The sequence below is a fragment of the Micropterus salmoides genome, unplaced genomic scaffold (assembly GCF_014851395.1).
Source record: "Micropterus salmoides isolate LMB-PRFRI ecotype aquatic unplaced genomic scaffold, ASM1485139v1 Ms_hic_scaffold_12, whole genome shotgun sequence".
Taxonomy (NCBI): domain Eukaryota; kingdom Metazoa; phylum Chordata; class Actinopteri; order Centrarchiformes; family Centrarchidae; genus Micropterus; species Micropterus salmoides.
Window position 1 is genome coordinate 7,851,982 of NW_024040263.1, and position 20,369 is coordinate 7,872,350.

Sequence of the window (20,369 nt, forward strand, 5' to 3'; positions counted from 1 at the left end):
GGGCGTGCTCATTAGCATAGCCCGCGGCCGTGGCAACCCCCGCCAGGGCCCAGCCGGACACTTAATTACGTTCCTACATTCCTTCCTCACTACATCCATACTCACCGCCTTCCTTCCTCTGTCCTCACCCCCTGCTCTACCTCCTTAACCCACCCCCACATACACACACCACCACCATCCCCCCCCCCCCCCCCCCCCCCCCCCCCCAGTCATAGCAAGGAAGATGTAAGGCTAATCATTTTGATTGTGAAGTCTTTAGTCGTGGTATGTTGTGGCAGTCTCTGTTATCTTAATTTTTTTGGTTTCGCGGTCAGCAATCTTTGCGAGTTTAGTGATTCCCTGACCTGCACTACCTCCCTCTAGCTCGTGCTGCTTCTCTCTTTCCTCTTACTCTCATTGCTATATTAGCTCGTGGGCATGACTCTCATTTTGACATCGGCACAGTATTGATGCACCCCTGTCCAGCCTTAATCGGCTAATGGCCTCCTCTTCTTGCCTGCCCAGCCAAATCCAACCCCTCCCTTAACCATCCTTCTGTCTGTCCCTTCCTTCCTTCGCCTTCCCGTCTCCTCTCCCCCCTACCCTGTTCAGGCCTGGGGTCAGTGAGGCCAATTTTCATGCCTGGATAAGTCACAGCTTTGTGTGTGTCTGTGTGAGAGAGAGGGAATATGTTAGTCAGCAGCCTCACACAAGTCATGTGGTGTGTGACCTCCTGACCTACCTTTACTCCAGCGCCTCTCTCTTCCCTTTACCAGCAACCATTCTGTGTGACAAGGAAATCTGGCTGACTCTCTCCACTAAACTCATATGTATGTGCATACACACACATCTGACCTAGAAAAGCCATAGCCAAAATAATCCTGCCAAGTTCACAAATGGAGATTGTTGACAGCACTGCGTGGTGAAACAGTGAACCTGTAATGTCCAACCGTTTTAGCTGTAGTTACAGGCTGTGAGCTCCCTGTCTCTTATTTTGTGACCGGTTAATAAAACACACAGGTTTCCAAACACTGTATATCACAGAGGTGCTACATCAAAATATTTTTAGCTACTCAGTGTACATCTCTGTTCCATCACAAGGCAGTTTTTTTTTTTCCAGCCAGTCTCGAAGTCTTCTCTTTATGTAGCCTCGGCTTGCACTGTGACTTGTTATGGCTCTCTCTTTGCCTATAATGTGGTGGCGCTATACATCTCTGTGGCCCAGAGAGAAAATCTCTCACCACTGCACCACTGAATCACCCGTGTGTGAGTGATAACAGATCCAGACTGCTGAGCACCCCGCAGCTGTTTGTCTCAACATGCAAGTCATCCCCGCCATTACACCGCTAAATGGTTCCCTTTCAGTGGCAGACGCTTGCCGCCTCAGCCCGTATCTCCATGCCGCCATCACTTGGGTGGGTGGGGGGGGGGGGGCATTTACTGTCGCAGAGAGCCAGCCACTGTACCGGAAGACAAATAGTTGAAAGTGTGTCAGAAAAAAATGCACTGGGGGGAAAGGACTTTAGCATTAAATCTCATTCTTTGTTGTGTACATGTACTTTAAACATATGCATGCACATGCATATGTTTGTCTTCATACGCGTGGTGGGCATACAACAGCAGTCGCGAGTACAGAGCTCAGATGAGGCCCCCCTAAAGCTTGGGCCGGAGACCACGACCTTGGGAAATGTCATTCCGTCTACGGGGGTGGTTTGCCTGTGACACACAAAGCCATGGTAGTGAAGTGCATCAGTGCACTGTAGCACTCTGCCAATCTAGTGGTGTAGCGTTGCGTTCAGCTGCACCTAACCCTGAGGTTTAAGAGTGAACCTAGGAAGCAAGAGAGTTCAGCCTCAAAGCTGAGACCTTGGGTCAGCAATCTAGCGATTTCCCTCTAACCACATTACAGCCATTAGTGGCTCTTGCTGCTTTTCGCATGTCACATGGAAATGGGTCAAGCCCTGCCCTGCATGACTCACTGGCTCTTTCTCCCTCTCTTTCTTTCCTGTTAACCCTACTTAGGTGGCAAAATGGAAAATTGGGTTCGTAATTATGGCATTTTTATTCACCTTTTTATAACTAAAAAAATAAAGTCTTAAGAAATGAGAAGGGTCCTGCATACTGTTTATCCCCGTCAGTCCCTTACATCTTGCATTGTTTGTGTAGGTGTAAGTCTATTAGACATGGGTTTGTAGACAGTTTGGAAAGCCCACCCCCAATATTATAACATAATCTGTTTCGTTGGTTTTTGGCATCTGACATTTTCTACAAAAAAAATGTAAGATTGAAGTGTGTATGTATGAGACAGAGATGAGAAGATGTTGAGAAGCTTGCAGGCCCTGTTTGATATCTGTTGCAGCAGGAGAGTAGCGGTCATAGTGGGTTGTGATTGTGGTCACCTTTGTGGACCATGGCGAGCCACGCTGGCCAGATGTCAGCCAACTCTAATGAACCCTACAGGTTGCAGGGCTGGGTTGCCTGGCAACAGTTTTGCCTTTGCCTGTAAACAGAGACCAGACCCACCAGGCCTCTTTCAGGGTCGTGAGGGTGAAGAAGGCTTTGCTGTGTGTGGAGATACTGTATGTGTGTTGGTGTGCGAGACATTTTAAATAATTCTTTCATTTCCTTGTTTTTGCGATTGTACAAGTGCCCATTTTTCTCAGAAATCTCAGCCAGCTCCTTTTTTATCAGATGTTTTGTGAGGTTTTGTACAGTAACCCAAAGAGGAAGGGGGGGAAAGTCTGTTTTGACATTTTGTTTTGCCCAGACTCGGTGCTTTTGACATATTCTTATGGAGGTTTGTTAATATGTATCAGGAATATTCACTTTTCTTTGTTCGCCCTTGTCTGGCAAGCTGTAATGTTTTGCTTATGAATATTGATACATGAAGTGTATATTAATGACCCTTGGTGACCTTAACCCTATCCTTATTGGCTCCCTGGTGGTATCTGCAGGCTCATGAATATTAATCTAGTTCTGTAACCTCCATTACCCTAATCTTTGCTGTCTAGCCTCCCAGAAGGACCCGTTGTCATGGTAACCCCTTTACTAGACTCTTCCAGACCAAGGGTGGGAAAAAATATGGTTAAAAAAAGGACAGAAAAATCTAAATTACTCAAACATCTTGGATGTGCCTTGTGGAAAGCTGCCATTATATAAGAAAGACGTTGAATTTGTGTTGGAACTCATTTTAGTAGTCTCCTTGCTGAGCACTGAACAAGTGTATTTTTGCACCTTTATGTATTTTAAATGGCAATTTGACTTGGGTTTGGGCAATTAATTGTGATTCTGAATGTTCAAAATTGTAATTCCAGGCTACCACATGGTACAGATCACTAATTGCGCTGCAACATCAGACAAGAAAGGATGTGAAATAATAAAAAGTGAATAGTAAATAATAATTTCCAATGTTAAAAGCTGCCAGAGGCTATGCCCATGCCCTCTACTTAACTCTTAGTAATAAGAAGACTCAGGATTCAGGATACTCAATTGTTTGGCTGAAAGATAATGCCTAGATGAACTGTTCACTAGAGCAACACGGTGATGTCTTTGTCCTAATACTTGATTTGTTTATAATTCCATCGAGGTAAATGATATGTTCTCTCTCCTCTACCAGATGTGGATAGCAACGAGGAAGGAGGGCCTGATGACGGTCCTGTGGAGGAGGAAGGCTGGTTTGGGAATGCTTCTGACACACGCTCAGAGTCGTCGTCCTATGGAGACACGCAGGATGAGTTCCTCCTGCCCAGGGGCTCCTCTCCTGATGAACGGGCTGGAGTCAGCGCTGGGTCCGGGGACCACGATACCTGTGGAGGCGAGAGCTCATTGGGTTGCCCCACACCCGTCCATCGTACCTCTTTGGAACTTCTGGGACTGGATGGAGGTGCATTCTCGGCCCAGGACACACTGTCTTCCGTGGTATCATCACTATATGGTGAGGCAGCATCTCGTGCCCTGGGAAAACCCCTTAGCAGCAACCTACGGCGCCTCCTAGAGGCTGGTTCGCTGAAACTTGACACTGGGGAGCTCTTGGGTCGGTCATCCAGGGGAGGTGCTGAAGGGGAGTCTCCTCCAATAGGTCTAGCCCCATCTTTGACCCTCTCCCCGTCTTCCCACCATGCCCAGCAGTTAAGTGCTCTTGCCCGAAAACTGGCCAATACCAACAACAGCGGCTCAGCCTCACCAGCCTCCTTGGCACCCTCAGTCACCAACATTAAGCAAGAGCCCCTTGACCCCTTTAACTCTGTCACCCCTAGCAATGGCAGTGGCTTTGTATGGGCAAGTGTTGCAGATAAGTGGCCACCAGCCAGCTGCTCCACGCCCTGCGGCTCCAGCCTCTCCCCAGACTCTGCAATCCAGAAGTTAAAAGCTGCAGCAAATGCTGTACTTCAAGACAAGAATGCCGTGGCCTCCTCAACAACAACTTCTTCCTCCTCCTCCACCTCTGCCTCATCTGCAGTGCCCGCCCTCGGAGGGGGTGTTCGAGGAGATGATGTGGTGCGCTTTGATGCCTTCAACTCTCCGTTCAGCCCACAGTCAGCTAGCTCCACCCTCGCTGCACTTTCCAAGAAAGTCAGTGAGCGGAGCCAAGCTTCATCAACGGCCAGTGCTGCTACTGACCACCAAGCCCCAGCCAGTTCCTTTCTCTCACTTGTCTCAATGACGTCCTCCGCTGCCTTGCTCAAAGAGGTGGCAGCCAGGGCAGCAGGAAACCTGTTGGCAGAGAAGAAGGATGGCTGCTCCTTGGCGTCTGCTGGGGTCCTCCAAGAGGACGTGAAGCCCTTGCTTGACAAGAACCAGAAGGCTCCTACACCGTCTACACCCAACCAGAGCCTAGAGTTGCTGTTGCCCTCTACTCCAAAAGGCAGAGTCAAACCCAACAGCCAAGCAGGTAATCTAATGTAATTATTAGTGCTGGGCACGATTAAAATTTATAATTGCATGATTTTCTAGGGATTAATCGCAAGAAAAGGTAGTGTTTTGCTCAATTTTAATTTAAATGTACTGCTGTATACAAAGGGTGGCGCGGTGCAGCAGTGGTTAGCACTGTCGCATCACATCAAGAAGGTCGTGGGTTCAAACCCCGTGTCCGTGTGGGTTCTCTCTGGGTGCTCCCGCTTCCTCCCACCATCCAAAGACATGCAGGCTAGGTTAATTGGTGTCTCCCAAATTGTCCTTGGGTGTGGATGTGAGTGTGAGTGGTTGTTTGTCTATGTGTGGCCCTGCGATGGACTGGCGACCTGTCCAGGGTGTACCCCGCCTTTTGCCCGATGTACCCTGCCTTTCGCCCGATGTCAGCTGGGATTGGCCCCCCCCCCCCCCCAACCCTGTACGCAGGATAAGCGGTTGACGATGGATGGATGAATTAATTAATGCGTTGACGCGATAACGCGTCAAGTTAAAAGGTGTTTTTTCATTAATGAGAAGTTTAAACATTAAAACACTTCATTGTTGCCTTTTGTTAAACACACAGTCAGGCTACTCAAGCTCAAGCAAGGTTTCTACAAGTAAATCAATTTCATCTTCCTTCACCATGCCTCTTTCTTTTATTTCATATTTACTTGAAAATCCTAAGAAAAATTCCCTTGTCAATATCTCTCTTTTCATTTGCCCTAATGGACAGCTATACATGTGCATTTGTTGACAAGCTCAAGGATTTGGATTTGGTGGGCTGACGGATTATGATCAAAAACTAGCAGCGACTTTGCTAACACAGCCACCAAGCAAGTGCAACAACACAAGACCTTGCAAGCCAGCTAATGTAACTTTCTTGTCTAGCAGCAAGAAGGCCGGCTCTGCGTCTGTCTCGCAGCCTTCTATTTCACTAAGCTCTTGCCAATGATTAAAAGCCAGTCCAAGATTTACTCTTGTCTGGCCTCTCACTCGCTCTTTTTCTCTTCTTCGCTTCCTTTGTCAATGTCCTAGTCGATCTCTTTACCTCTGCCACAATGTCCGCACTGAGGAGACTGAGCTAGAAACTGAATCCCCATAGTTGGTGTGCAGGGTCGGTCTGGAAAGAAAATTTGGCGCAGTCAATTTTCACGTGCATCTCCTGCGTCTCAACAGGATTCTACAGTACAGGAACACCCAAAGCCAACAAGCACAGTAATTAGAAATAAATTCACCTGTATCTCAACACAGGATTTATAGTGCAGGTACGCTCAATTAAAGCCAACAGCACATTAACAAAATACGCCGCTCTCAACTACAAATAAGAGATACGCTTAAGCCTTGTATTAACAACAACAAAGACTTAAAAACAATTGACAGCAAGCTATAATGTCACATATAGCAAAAACAAGAAGGACTATATAACTCTGTACTGTAACACTTCTTGCACCTACCTTTATCATAAGTAGCCTATTGAGAATTTTGGGACACTGTAACCCCCAATCAGATGGGCTGTTCCAACATCAAGTGGGCCGTTGCTTGCAGCTCAAGTTTCTTTTCCTACAATTTTTCCCCCCACATTGCTGGTGGGCTGGCCCATCTGGCTTTTGCCAGAATTGCTATATTGCCAGTCTGAGACTGTTGGTGTGTGCCATAAAGCGTTATGCACTTCTCATGGGAGATCGCTCGATCCCATCCACCCAAGTTACATGGTGCAAGAACAGGCGTTTGGGGTGCAGATTGGGAATGAAAGTGCCATTCATCAAAAAGATTTTGAAACTGTAATTTTAAATAGTAAATAATGTTGCTTTAAGTCCTGAAATTCAAATTAGTAATGCTAGTACTGATAAAGTAAAAGTAATACTGCAATGGAAGCGTGACTCTAAGAAGATAAAATGTCTTTGCTGTCATTGTGTGGGTGAGTAGCAGATTTTCTTGTCACCAGTGTCATCAGAAAAAGCACAATTCTGAACTTCCATGACCTGTTTTCTCTAGTTTTGTAATGGTTTTGTTCTCACCTCACTGGCGCTGAAGTAGCGAGTAGTGTAGCCTCAGCTTAACTGTCAGCCGAGCAGAGCGCATAGCCGAGAGAAAACAGCCCTGGCTGGCCTTCTAGTCTGGGAAATGGTCTGTGGGCTCGACGGGGGGTTCCGACTGAGACCTCACTGCCTTCCCAGACCAGCTCGTTTGTGCTCGGATGTGCGTGCTGCCAAAAGGGGGCCGTCAGTGTGTGCTCTGCACAGTGGGGAGCCCTGGAGTCCATATCCATCTCGGCAGCCTCCTCCTGGCTTCAACCCCCACTAACCAGAGCCCTTTGCTCTGATCAGCACAGCAGACTTAAGGCCAAACACATCATACTTTCCACTGACTCGATACAGATGCGTGCACACATACTCTCTCTTTCTCTCTCCCTCTTATGCTCTCTCTCTCAGTTACTCACAAATGGCCATGCAGTATATTCTGTAAGCATGTACTCAGATGTAGACACATAACCCAAACAAGGGTGCACACAAAGATCTCACTCTTGGACAGGGAGAGGGAAAGCTTCAAAGTGCAGGCTCTTACTAAGTAGCCTTTAGGGAGAACAGAATGTTTTCAGGGAGATGGATGGGCACTTTTGAGGGATTGTGTCGCAACCCCGCCAAATCTAAAATGGCTGGATCAAATTGACTTCAGACGGATGAGGCAGTCGATGTAATATTCTGTGATCTGCATGCTAAAAAGGGGGTCTGCTCTAACCCGCGAGCCGTCAAGGTCGAGCAGCGCTGTAAAAAATGCAGGTAGTTGTTTGGTCGCCAGACTGAAAAATGTGACCTTGATTATTGACTGTCGTGTCTTGTTTTATTGTCGTCCCTTGCCAGTACCACTATAAAACTGTATTGCACGGATATGTTCTGCAGTTTGAATATATAATGAAAGCTTACTCCCTTTCTCTAAAACATGGTTGTGATTACATAGGGAACACACATGTTGGGCACTAAGATGAAGGTACTAAACTCTCACACACACACACACACACCCTCTCCTCCTTATTTATTTCCGCTTCACTCAGCTCAACTCAGAATAAGCAGAAGTCATTTTTTTGCATTGTGATCTTTGCTGTGCTTGGAGAGGTTGGGCCGCAGATGGCGGTTTATTGTTGCAAATAGGCAGTCTCGAGGTTTTACACCTCAGGTCAATGAATGGCTGAGCACAGTAATTTCACCAAACACTGATTACCAGATGTTTTTCAAGGAACGGCCCTGGAATACTTATGAAGCCATCCTGACAGGCCCTTGTAGAATTTGTAATGCAATCATGCCTCTTTCTAATAAGACCAATTAAACAGTAATGAATGCCGGATATGAAGCCAACAACAATAATCGAGATACTAAAACATGCTTGAGTTTTTACTTCCATTGTTCCATTGCTTCCAGCTGGCATTTCCCTTCACAGTTTTCACCATTAGGTGTGGAGTAGTCTCTTTTAGATCTGTGAAAACAGTAGTTTGTATTTGTAAGGGCATTAATCTACAACATACTTCCACACACCAAGAAACTGATGACTGGCTTTTTAAAAACTCTGAATGTTCTTTGTAAATGGTAACACTGTCTTTTGGTGTCCTCAAGGCTCTCCTGAGGATGGCGGCAAACCATTCCAGTGTCCTGTGTGTGGACTGGTAATCAAACGCAAGAGCTACTGGAAGAGACACATGGTCATCCACACAGGCTTGAAAAGCCACCAGTGTCCCTTGTGTCCCTTCCGCTGTGCTCGCAAAGACAATCTTAAGTCCCACATGAAGGTGAGATGACAAGGATCTTCATCTTGTGACCCTGCTCCCTTCATCGCCCTCACCAACATCATCTTTAATTAGTGTATATTATAGCTGTTTGAATATAATTGTTAACATTAAAGGATTTGCATGCTTTAGTTAAATTTTTAATATATCTTCTACACGGCATAGTTAAACATTACTGCATGTTTTTTTGATGCATTTAACTTAAATGAAGCAAAGAACCTGTAGTGATTTGAAACCTGTCCTCCTTTTCCAGGTACATCAGCACCAGGACCGGGGTGAGACGTTTCAGTGCGAACTTTGCCCCTTCACCTCCTCCCGTCACTTCAGCCTGAAGCTTCACATGCGCTGCCACCAGCACTTCCCTCGCACAGACATGAAGGTGAAAGAGGAGCTCACGACAGACACGGAGGGCGAGGGTTCCCTGATGGGTGACAGCGGCTCCGCAGACCTGAGAGGGACGGAGGTGTCCCCGCTGCACTCAGAAACTCGGCAGCAGACGTCCCCTCCGGTCGATGCTTCCTCCAATCACGTCCACATCAAGGAGGAGCCGCAGGAGAGAGATTTGTCTGTGCTTTCCCCCTTCAGCATGTGCAGGGACCGTCCCATCAGCAGTGCTAACTCCCTGGATCTACCTGGAGTCGGGGTAGGAATCGGGGTCAGATCCAGTCCTAGTGGTTCAACCACAGCCTCCCTATTCAGCCCCGACATCAGTACCAAGACAGCCACTGACCTGCTTATGAAGCTTTCAGGTTAGTATCGTTTTTCTTATACAATGAAAATGTAATTCACTCTAGGGCTGCAACCAACGATTATTTTCATTATCAGTTAATCTTCGTCAGCAAACAGCAAAGAAGTGCCCATCACAAGTTTGCAGAGCCCATGACGACGTCTGAAAATGTTTCGTTTTGTTTGACCAGCTTTCATGAATTCAAGATATTCAGTTTGGTATCAAAGAAGACCAGTAAATATTAACATTCACAAATTTCCTTCTAGAATAAAGTTTTATCTTGTGTTATTTCACAGTCAGTATTTTTTTCCATGCTGTAAAAATTGCTTAAATGATTAATTGATTATTGAAATATTTTAGAGCTATACAGATGAATCAATGAATGGATTAGTTGACAACTATTAAATTAATCACCAACTATTTTGATAATCGATTAATCGTTCTCTTCTATGACATTCTGAATATCTTTGGGTTGTGGACAAAACAAAACTTTTGAGGATGTCAACACTAATTTTTCTAATATTTTATAGACCAAACAACTAATCAATTAATCAAGACAATAATCTACAGATTAGTCAACAATGAAAATAATGGTTAATTGCAGCCCTGAAATAGTTCGCAATTTCTTTTCTACCGCCTGATTGACTACGTGATTCGGCTCTCTTTGCTAACTTGGGAGCCTTTGTATTATGTCGCCTGTAAGAGCTTCAGGGCTGCGATTTCCTTAATAAATAGCCAAAACGTCAAATTTTCCCATAGCTGCTGTTATAATAATAATAATAAAAAAAACAGACCCTATTTGTCAGATGCTGGATCAGAAAAATATTGGACCTCAAATTCGAAAGGTTTGCTGTGACACAGATTAATTTAAACACCGTACATTGACCCTTTCCCTGAACGAGAGAATCAGTATTTTTTTACTGAAGTACTTGACTTCAAATTTCAGATGGTTCTGGCATGGATTTATGTTATCACTGGAGTAATATACAGTAAGATAATCACTAGCAAATATATTTTTTGCACTACTGTGGTGCAAAGAAAATAAGTGAAACGATAAGTCTGTAAGAATAGTCTGTAACGTTAGTTTAAAGCCATTTTCTCACTCATATGTGGCCGTTACAGTAAACAGAAAAGTAAACACGGTGCCCGTGTTGATAATCCTAATATATCATGCTGTGTGTTGCACAGCAATTGTGCTGCTGTTATAAGCAATTTCCAGTTTGCAGCGCTTACAGAGCACCATGTTGTTGGGTCTCTGTCTAAAATACTCCCAAACTTTAGATGGTCGTAGGTGAGGTTTTTTAGCGGCAGCTTGTTATCTTGTAACGTTACGTTACCATGACAGCAGCGGGGCAGAAATTACTTTTAACATGAAGGCAATGAAGAAATACTACGTGTCTTCGTGCTGATAATGTGCCGTGCTTGTGTGGCGACAGAAAGTAAACACGATTTGTGGTGCTGCCGTCTAGACAAAGTGCTGCAGGATACTTTTGTTTCGTATGTGCAGCTTCACGTATTTGTGGACAGCAGCTGTGCTGCAGTGAAGCTGTTTCCACTTCACAGAGCTCACAGAGCAGCACGTTGCTGAGTGTCTGTCTGAAATACTCCAAATTTTAGACGGTCGAAGGTGCGGTCTTGTAGCTGGAGCTTGTCTGGGATAATCCCACACCGGGTGCAGCGACGCGTCGACGTATTTACGTAATCGATTACGTCGACGAATCGCCCCAGACCTAGCGCCAACCACGTTATGCAAATTGAAGTATTTTCGCAATTGATTACCTTGATGAATCGCCCAAGCCCTAAAGAGCCCATAGACAAACCCAGTGTAAAGTTTAGCTTTTCCTTATTGCCTATAATAAGCACAAAGTTAAAAGTTACTACTGTCCATATGCAAGACAGATTCCATCAAGAAATATGGTTTTAAGGAAATACATGGAAAAACAGCTTGCACAGACACACTACCAGCTTGACTCCTATAATCCATAATTGTTCTGTTTATTGTACTGTTTTCTCAGCTTGACTTTATAACTCCAGTCACTGCAGTTCCACTTTTATCAAAAGTATTTCACGTCTTCCAGACTTGAACGTGAAGACATCCATTCTGATCTCCAGCTAGATGTGTTGTCTCCCCTTTGCCTTAAGCTTTGTTTTGATTCCTCACTGTCACCAGAAATAACATTCGTAAGAAGTGTAAACAGTTTTATGTTTATCGTTTCAGGTCAAGGCCGCAGTATGTCTCTCTGAGCTGTTTTTAAAGGAATTTAAAACAATAGGAGCCTAAAATGTCTGGGAGATAGTTCAACCTTTAGTGAATAGACAGTTTTCGCTTTTGACAGTGGCAAATACATTTATGTGTTTAGACGTTGGATGGACAACAACATGGGGGGGGGGGGGGGGGGGGGATTAAGTTTACACAATATGTGTCAAATCCGCTGCTTGGGTCGGACAGGTATTTTCAGACACACATGTTTGAGCTGTGGTTCTTCAGACTATTATTGTGCATATTGAGGATATCAGGCATGCCTTCACTTGTACACGGGGTTATTCACAACCTTGGTTTCTGTCTTTCCCATGAGTATGGTAGGAAAGTAGGCCATGGCCTTTTCACAAGTACTGCATGCCTTTTAAACTGGTTAGGACAACACCCAAAGAATTCAAAACTTGCCCTCAGGACACACTGATTTGAGGAAGACAAAATACTGTATATTTGACTGAATAGATTTGGGTTATTGTCTTTGTGCCTAGTAGTAGCCTTTAAAACAATAATTATATATAGTAAATAGATGAGTTTCTTAATACACAGCTGTTTAACAAGCAGTGAAACTTTGAACAGACACAGTAAAGTTGACTTTTTATGTGCACTCAGCACTCTGATTATCCACTGCTTGCAGTAACTAGTGGCACCTACATAACAAAAGATGTATTTGATTGGAGTTTAAGCACACCATTGTCTTGCTAGTACACACATTGTATGTGTACTGTATATTGCTATTGAAAACCATATTAGACAGTGACAGATACAAAGGCTTGAAATATGCCAATAATATCCCACAAAAACCTGCGGCGCTGATGCATAAACACAGGAAAGATGTCACCTCTGAGATCTGATTTTGCAAATCTACATTCAAAAGAGGACACATCTCAATGATCGAGGCTCAATCCATGTACAAATGGTGGTTACTGTTAAGCTCGGCACATCTAACTGATTTATTAGCCCCTACCTTCTGTGGTGCCACCTCTGTGTACGATGAAGGTGTGTTGGAATAAGCAAAAGAGAGAAGACATTCTTAGCATAATAACAGAACATTCTCCATCTATTTACTCCTTCGTGGTATGCTTGGAATCTGATATTGACTGTTTTTTCTGACTTTTTGTTTTTTTTAAATAAACTACAGTGACTTCATACCTTAAAACATTGCTATGCTAAATGGTCAACAGGGATGATTTTTATTTTTATTTATTTTTTGGTATTCAATCAAATAAAGTGCACCTCATACAGGAACAGTGCATCATTGTGTGTACCATCATGGTGGTAGCAGCAGAGTAGAACATGGACATAAAAAGCAACTGAAGTACCACTGTGCATGACCTAAATCAGAGCAGTATGTACAATATGTTCATATCTAATCTTGAAGATGAGTAATGCTTTTATTTTTATAATACTCAAATGATGATACATTCTTCTACCATTTTAGAGATTATTTATCCATCCAAGGATGAATACTGTATGATAGCATGTTTATTTATTTTTTTGCTTCTTTTGCACACAGTTAAAATGACACTTTCCCAGTAGAACATCTTCAGTCCTCTGCTGTTAGCTCCACTAAAGCAGTTGGGGACTAAATGATTTGCTCAAGGGCACCTATAGATAAATCTATAAAAATCTATATCCTCCTAGGCATCTTTCTCCCACTAACAATTCTCTGTCTGTGTGGCGGTATTATTATGACTGACAAAATGGTAACAAATCTTATTCTAAAGCTGTTGATGAGATCAACTGAAAATGACAAGTGGAAGACAGTTTGGAGCCTGCATTAAATAGAGCTACCGTACTTTGGTGAAAGGCCTTTAAAAAGGGAACAGTTTACTAGTCTTGCACTTTTGTTGTACTTGGTTGTCTGCACCTCAACACCTTTGACTTGTAGTAGTGGAAGCAGCAATATTTCTTATTCATGAAACAGTTTGAGACTTAAAATGTATCATGTAACTCAGTATTTTTTTGCCATAGGTATTGTTGCATGTAACTTGGAATGTTCTTTGAAACATAGTGATACAGCATTATTTCAACAAACTTAACAAACATGCTGCTCTAAGGTATACTAGGTGCAGACCGTGTTTAGATGCATTTCACCATGTTGCAAAATATAAAAAAAAAAAAAGGATGAGCTTGGAGACGATGGCAAGATTGATGGAAAAAGGTTGACCGAGGTTCAGCGTCGGGGTCGAGGCTACGGCTGCCACTCTTCCACTTAATGCTGTGTAATTAGATTGAGATCTTGAGCAAGGATGGGAGGAAAAAACCCTGGGAACATTAGATTAATTAAAAATTTATGCATAATTCATAATTAAAAAGGAATCCATAATTTGAAATGATTAGCGCCCTCAGCGCCATCCTGTGACCCCGCCAGGATGCACAGGGACTGGGCCGGCTTAGTTAACTCCCCCTCGATCTCGCATGCCCCGGCTCCACATGGGTGCCCCCTGGGTGCCAGTTGCACTTAACTCTCAGACTGCACAATCAAGCCCCGGCAACTCCCAGAGGAGCCAAGATGGCTCCTCGCAATGTCAGTCCAGTGTCAAGTGGCGGACATCTTAGTCAGGGCATCATTCAAGGAGAATGAGGAAGGATATAAAAAGACAGGACGAGAGGAGGTTGAACTTGAATGCGTGATGATGGGTTTTAATGAATACTGCTTCTTTGATCATGAAGTTCTCCCTTTGTTGGGGGGCGGAGTTAAATATAAAGGGTTATGAAACTGAGAAGAACTGGGCTCAGATCTTTCTGAGCCTTACCCATGCCACGGAGCACCCGGGGAGGGAGAGGTAAGGAAGTTCCTCCTGGGACCTCTAGACTCCATTTCTTTTGACCTCCCTGCCAACCCAGATTGAATGTGTACACGAGCAACTCATCCCTCCTGCTTTCACACTGCTGTCTCAATCCCACAAGGCCTGGGAGTTGGGGAGGGGTGGGGGGGGGGGAAGACAGCTAAAGTGACAGCAAGTGAGGGAGAAAGAGGGAGTTGCATCGAGTTCCCCAGGCATAAAAAGCCAGTGAACTCTTCCTGACCTCTGACATAATAAGCATATCATTTTTGGGGCTGCCCTGCTTTCCATTGAGTGTTATACTGATACCCTTTGATTTTTATCCTTGCACGCTGACACAACCGTTAGCTATCCAGTGTGATCCACATTTTGATTCAGAGATGAAAGCCACAGAGGCACTTTGAAATGCACAGCCCCTACTCTGTGCCCAGTGGACCCAGAGTTAATAATGACGGTGGGCACTGCACACCCTCCAAACACCCCCCACCCCCCTGCTGCGGTGACACAGGCACAACGAGGTTGACCCTGGCTGGGTGTGAATAATTGGCATGCAGGGGGTTGTGGGAGGTGTTGCATCTGTCATGATGCTTCTGTAGTTGTCTTATTTATCTTTTCCTGGGAGAGTATCAGGCATGCGATGCCGTGCTTCAACGAAGTGACAGCATTTTAACATTGTAGTTGAAAATAGTACTTTAGATAGATTTTTAAAGAACTTGGATTTTTCCCGCCTGTATTATCATGTCAATATCCTAGTTTCAGGCATTATTTTTCTGTTAGTGTATTTTAAATCACTATAGGTGCGCCTATTTTATGTTCATGGGTAGAAATACTTGGGCTTTGTTGCGCCATCTCTTAGTTGACACAGAATATTTTGAAATGTCTTGTCTTTAGTTTTGTTAACATCTAGATTTAATCTGCATGTCCCATGCTTTCCAGCTCTGCATGAGCAGACACAGACAGGCCTTTTGTGTGTGACCTCTGGTCCATACATCCCCACTGCAGCCATCAGTATCACTGTCCGGTGTCTAGCACACTGTCAGCTATTGTTGGGTTCTCAACCTGCCCCACGTAGCCCTGTGCTTTTTTTTTTTTTCTCCGAGAGAAAACAGCAGCCAATTGTCAGAGGGGGAGCAGGCCGGCGTGACAGAGGTGGAAAGCTAATGAAGTTATTTGACGGCAGCCCTGGCCACGGAGCGAGAGGTGAGGCGGAGTGGACAAGCGCCTGGCAGCGAGACGGATGAGGCGAGAGAGAGAAGCGTGGCGAGGGGGAGAGTAACAGGGAAAGGGAACGGCGATGGAAGTAGCATTGGTGGCAGGTGTCAGAGGGGTGTGATAACATGGAGACAAACTGATAGCATCATCAACCCGGAGCTAGAACCAGCTTAACGGTATCATGCACAGGGAGCTGACATTGGCCTGGGTACGTACTCACACAGGCAGGAAGCTCACGGAAGAAGTGCCCAGTCACCCAGAGATGCCCATCTCCTTCCTCAAATCTGTGTTCACTTCACAAGATGATGTGCCAGCGACTGGATGCTGTTGTGATTGTGAAATTTTGACAGACAAAAAGGGGAAAGTGTAAGCTTTTTCTTATAGGCTGATTTTGTTCCTGTTTGTAATGTGCTCTGGCTATTTTTTTGTCATTGAGCCATCAGCTTAGAGGAATAAAAAAAACTTGCCCATTGGATTAGGCTACTAAATAATTCATTGGGCTCTGTAACATAGATTCTTAGTGGAAATGCACTCTATTTATAGCGACAATCCAAAAGGTCACTGGAGTGGTGTGACTTGGTGTGAGTGCATGTCCTGGGGTTGTTTTTGTTCTCGTAAGGCCGTGGAGGAGAAGAATTTCAGAATCTACGTTTGTGTTGAGTCTGTATTTGTCGGAGGCGTGTGTGCAGCCCCGGCATTTTGTTATGGTTTGAGTGCAACATGATTATAACACGCGCATGTTCCATGTGACAACACAAACTCCTATAGATATAGATAAGTGTACGTCTGTGTGGGTAAAGGGGATAGTGTAATTGTAAGTGTGTTTGTAAGGCGGTGACCAAGTGTGCTGTCCCTGTCTGATCCGACATGGCCCAACACGCTTCTAATTAGAGGACGTCCTTCCAGGTGCTGACCAGGTTATACTTAGCCTGCCCGCTGACATCTGACAGTGTGACATTTCCAGCTGGTGGCGTGTGCGACCCTGCGCCACTGCCCCTGAACTTGAAGGTCACTGTCCGCCCTCCTCCCCCACCACTCAACCTCTTCCTTCTGCCCCTCTTGAACTGTAGCCCCGGCCGGCCATGGTGTGGCACTGTGGCATCACATGGGTGGTCAAAACACCAGCACCTGTCCCCTTTTCCTGCCCCGTATCCTGTCCCTGAGCCCTCTATCCCTCCAGCATAGATCATCATTAATCAGAGGGGCTAGAGCCGGCACAGATTGATGATGCGGGCAGGGGGCGGCAGGCCCGTGGCGGTTAGAGATGTTAGGTGAGACGGTAGGGTGAGGAGCAGAGCAGATCGCCGCTGGGGCCAGAGGAGACTGGACAGCAGTCTGCCCAAGAGTGATAGCCTCTCTTATATCCATGCCGCGTGTGTGTATGTGTGTGTGTGAGATATAGTGGTGTGCAGATTGTTTGAAAGCTGTTGATGGGTCAAGGGTTGGGAAGATGATAAGATCAACATCAAGATGATAAGATGTGTTTGTTGGTACCCTACTCAGCCACAGTCAAACATCATTGGAAAACATTTTGCTATTTGTAAAATCCATGACAATTCCTTTTACAATGGCGTCATATTACAAACTTATTTCTGATGTGGGGGGACATAACAAAGACAATTAGAAAAATATAGAAAGCAACCTCTGTTGCTCATTTGGTTATCATCAGCATATATGATGGCCTGCCGTTTAAACTTCGCTATAGCAACAACACAGTTGCAGATACCGTTGCATCCATACTGGCTAATTGATCTTTACTTGTGGTAAACAAAAACACTTCAACATTGCAGAAAACATGAGGGTTCCACACACACATCTTACAGGCTTTTTACTTGCTCTAATAAACTATGCTTTGTCACTTCCTTATATATACTTCCATATATATGTTGCGCCAAGGCTATGTTGTAAAAGGCTCTAAGAGCTTTATTTGCATTCATGTAACTGTTACACATATACAGATCTGTACTACCAACAGCCAGTCCACTTAATGAAGTACTTAGGATAGTAATTGGTTCTGGAAAATGGCATGGTTCACCCGTAGTAAATCAGGTTTCAATAGTGGACAATAGTATCCTTTAACCTTCCTCATGGTTCCCATAGTTGCACTGAAAAAAACGAAGATATCAAGTAACGTTGCTCAGACAACTACAATGTATTTAAAACACATTTCTACAACTTCCCTCAGTGTTTTATAGCCATTTTAAATGTCAACAATGTTGTAAGCCATAGCCTGTGTAAACCTTATTTAAGTACAGAGTGTAGCGGAACGTGCTGAGAGACACAAAGAGAGGCGCTTGCCCCGCTGTTCTTTTCTTGGCGGCTATCGGAAGTTGCTCCATGTCTAATTATTAATTATTCATCTTAGGCGGATTAGATGTGGCCCAGTTTCTCTTGAAGATGACTTTAGAGCAGAGGGATCCATGTGGCAGTTCATTCCCCAACCTAGGCTACACACTGCAGAGATGGCAGATAAGACTTCAGCTGATTGCTATCGTGCTCTGCAGAAGTACAGGAATTATTTCATGTCCTTAACGTCTGAAAAGGATTGAGACGATGTCCGGGGCCGAGGAGGGATGACGAAACCAGACTTAGAATAGAGCTGAGCATAAAGTGTATAGCCATTAATGGGATGTGGAGGGGGAGGGTTCAGTGTGAAGGAGAAAAGAGGAGGGAAATTAATTGGGAATTTATTGTGGATGCCCTAAAGACCAAGAGAGAAGGACAGTCATGAGGTTGCACCCTTTGTGTTGGCCCACAGCACGCCAACAGTGGTGTCTGTTGCAGTGACAGGACTGTGAAAATTCACTGTTGACCACTTTGTTGTTCCATTTTTCACTCATAAGAAAAATTCATGTTCAGGGAATGCTTTTTGCATATTACACAAAAGTTCAGGTGTCACTGTTTTGTTTTTTCCTTGACCCTTGTTTTGACATTACAGTACATTTAAGACTGATACTCATTACAAGCTGAAGGACGTGTGGTAGAGATCTTTTTGCCACTCACTATGGCCTCTTGTTATTGCTGGGTGAAACTTAACATACACCTTTCAAAATACCCAGCAGACCTCACGTTTGGTCACAACCAGTATTTTTGTCATGGTTTATCCTGCTCTCCTTAAATTCTTTTTCTAAAATCCTTCGACTTCTTTTCAATCTGGCTGCAGCGGCCAACCAGAGGGAGACACTCAAGTCTCCATTCCACCTGAAGGAAGAGCCCAAAGCGGAGGAAGCCTTGAGCCCTAGACCCTCCTCCCAGTCCCAGAGCCAGGTCCAGCCAAGTTTCCCTGCAACGTTCTGCCAGGACGGGCCAGCGGGAGCTGCAGCAGCCGCAGAGCGTCCGGGGCCATTGAAACCGAGGGAAGGAAGCCCCATGTCTAAGAACAGCTTGCTGAGCCAGGATATCAACGTTAAGGTGGCCTCTGAGCTGCTGATTAAGCTTTCAGGTATGGTGTGTACGTACTGTATGTATGGAGGCATGTTTGTGCTAAGGGGGAAATTCAAAACAGCTTTGTTCTCAAATTGACCTATGCAACAGTCCACACAACTCATCTCAGCAGACCAACTTTGGTCTTGAAATTGGATGCATATAAGTTTGTGTTAAACAATCCATACGAACACACTTGAATACATAAAAAAAAATCTATTTCTAGGACAGAACAGGCCATGCACTGTGTTATTGATATCTGTGGTGCTGGCTGGCTGTTTGAGTTTCAGATCAGCCAATAGCAGCTCAGGAGGAGGTTAGCTGTGGGCCAACGGTTATGACAGTCAAGGGTTCTGTTGTTTTCTACCATGGCACACCTAACCAAGCTGAAATTGGGGGCTTCTCAAAGGTGACCAAAGTGTACCTGTGGTGAAATAGTCTGTTTCTCTGAGCCCTCTGCCCCAGATGGTGGCTGCTAAGCCTTTGTATCCTCAGTGATGATATTCAGGTAACTTATCTTGACCCTTCATTTTCTTTCAACAGTACCCCTTCATGCATCTGTGGTTTATAATTCTTCTTGTGAACAAGAAGCACTGCATCTGATCTGCTTTGTTTTGTGCAGTCTTCTTTTCTGATGTCCCTCTTCAAAACAATGCCATCATATGTCAGAAGATCTGTCTACTCGCTCTATTGAACTTGTTCCATTTGACACGCACCATGTTTCAACCTGTATGGACCACTCTGACATCATCCAGTGCAGCATAATTTAGCCTTTGCAGCTTCTGGTTTGAGCTCAGCAGGAATTTTGGTAACAAATCCTAAGGCAGGTACTCGAACCTAGTTATTTATTTTGTAGCGTACTGTGGGTGCTACTGTACTGCTTTCAGTTACTATACACTTTGCGTCACTCCTAAATACAGTTTAAAGCCGCTGCTTAATTTAGCCTACATCCAAAATCACATCCGAATGCCAGGTCCAGTTCAAGTGTGTTATGGACAGGTGTTTGTCCACTGTGGGCTGCTGGAGTGTATCTCTCAGGCAGTCAAGAATGAAATTTGCTGAAGTATGTATCCAACAGAGCTGGCTTACTTAGATATATGATAAACAGAAAAATGTTTTCTTGATTTAACAATAAATTTCAATACATGTATACTGCATGCATTTTTCTGAGTTGGCTTTTTTTTCTTTTCTCTTTTTTTTTTTAATTTTAGGTAATGTAAAACCTAGCAGGCCTCATAAACTACCATTCATTTAGAAAAAAATACATACTGGTTTCAACATTTGGATGATTAGTATGCTAGAATTGTGCATCCATAA

At 44.5% G+C, this 20,369-nt stretch overlaps 1 protein-coding gene across 2 annotated transcripts in view; it reads left to right on the forward strand.

Annotated features, from left to right (window-relative positions):
- znf827 (zinc finger protein 827) overlaps positions 1-20,369 on the forward strand; it is a 70,705-nt gene that overhangs the window by 18,826 nt on the left and 31,510 nt on the right. For both annotated transcript variants that reach the window (XM_038713139.1, XM_038713138.1), the window contains exons 2-5: positions 3,596-4,870; positions 8,478-8,650; positions 8,901-9,396; positions 18,793-19,071. In XM_038713139.1, the coding sequence (XP_038569067.1) occupies positions 3,596-4,870; positions 8,478-8,650; positions 8,901-9,396; positions 18,793-19,071 (2,223 nt within the window). The remainder of the gene's footprint in view (positions 1-3,595; positions 4,871-8,477; positions 8,651-8,900; positions 9,397-18,792; positions 19,072-20,369) is intronic.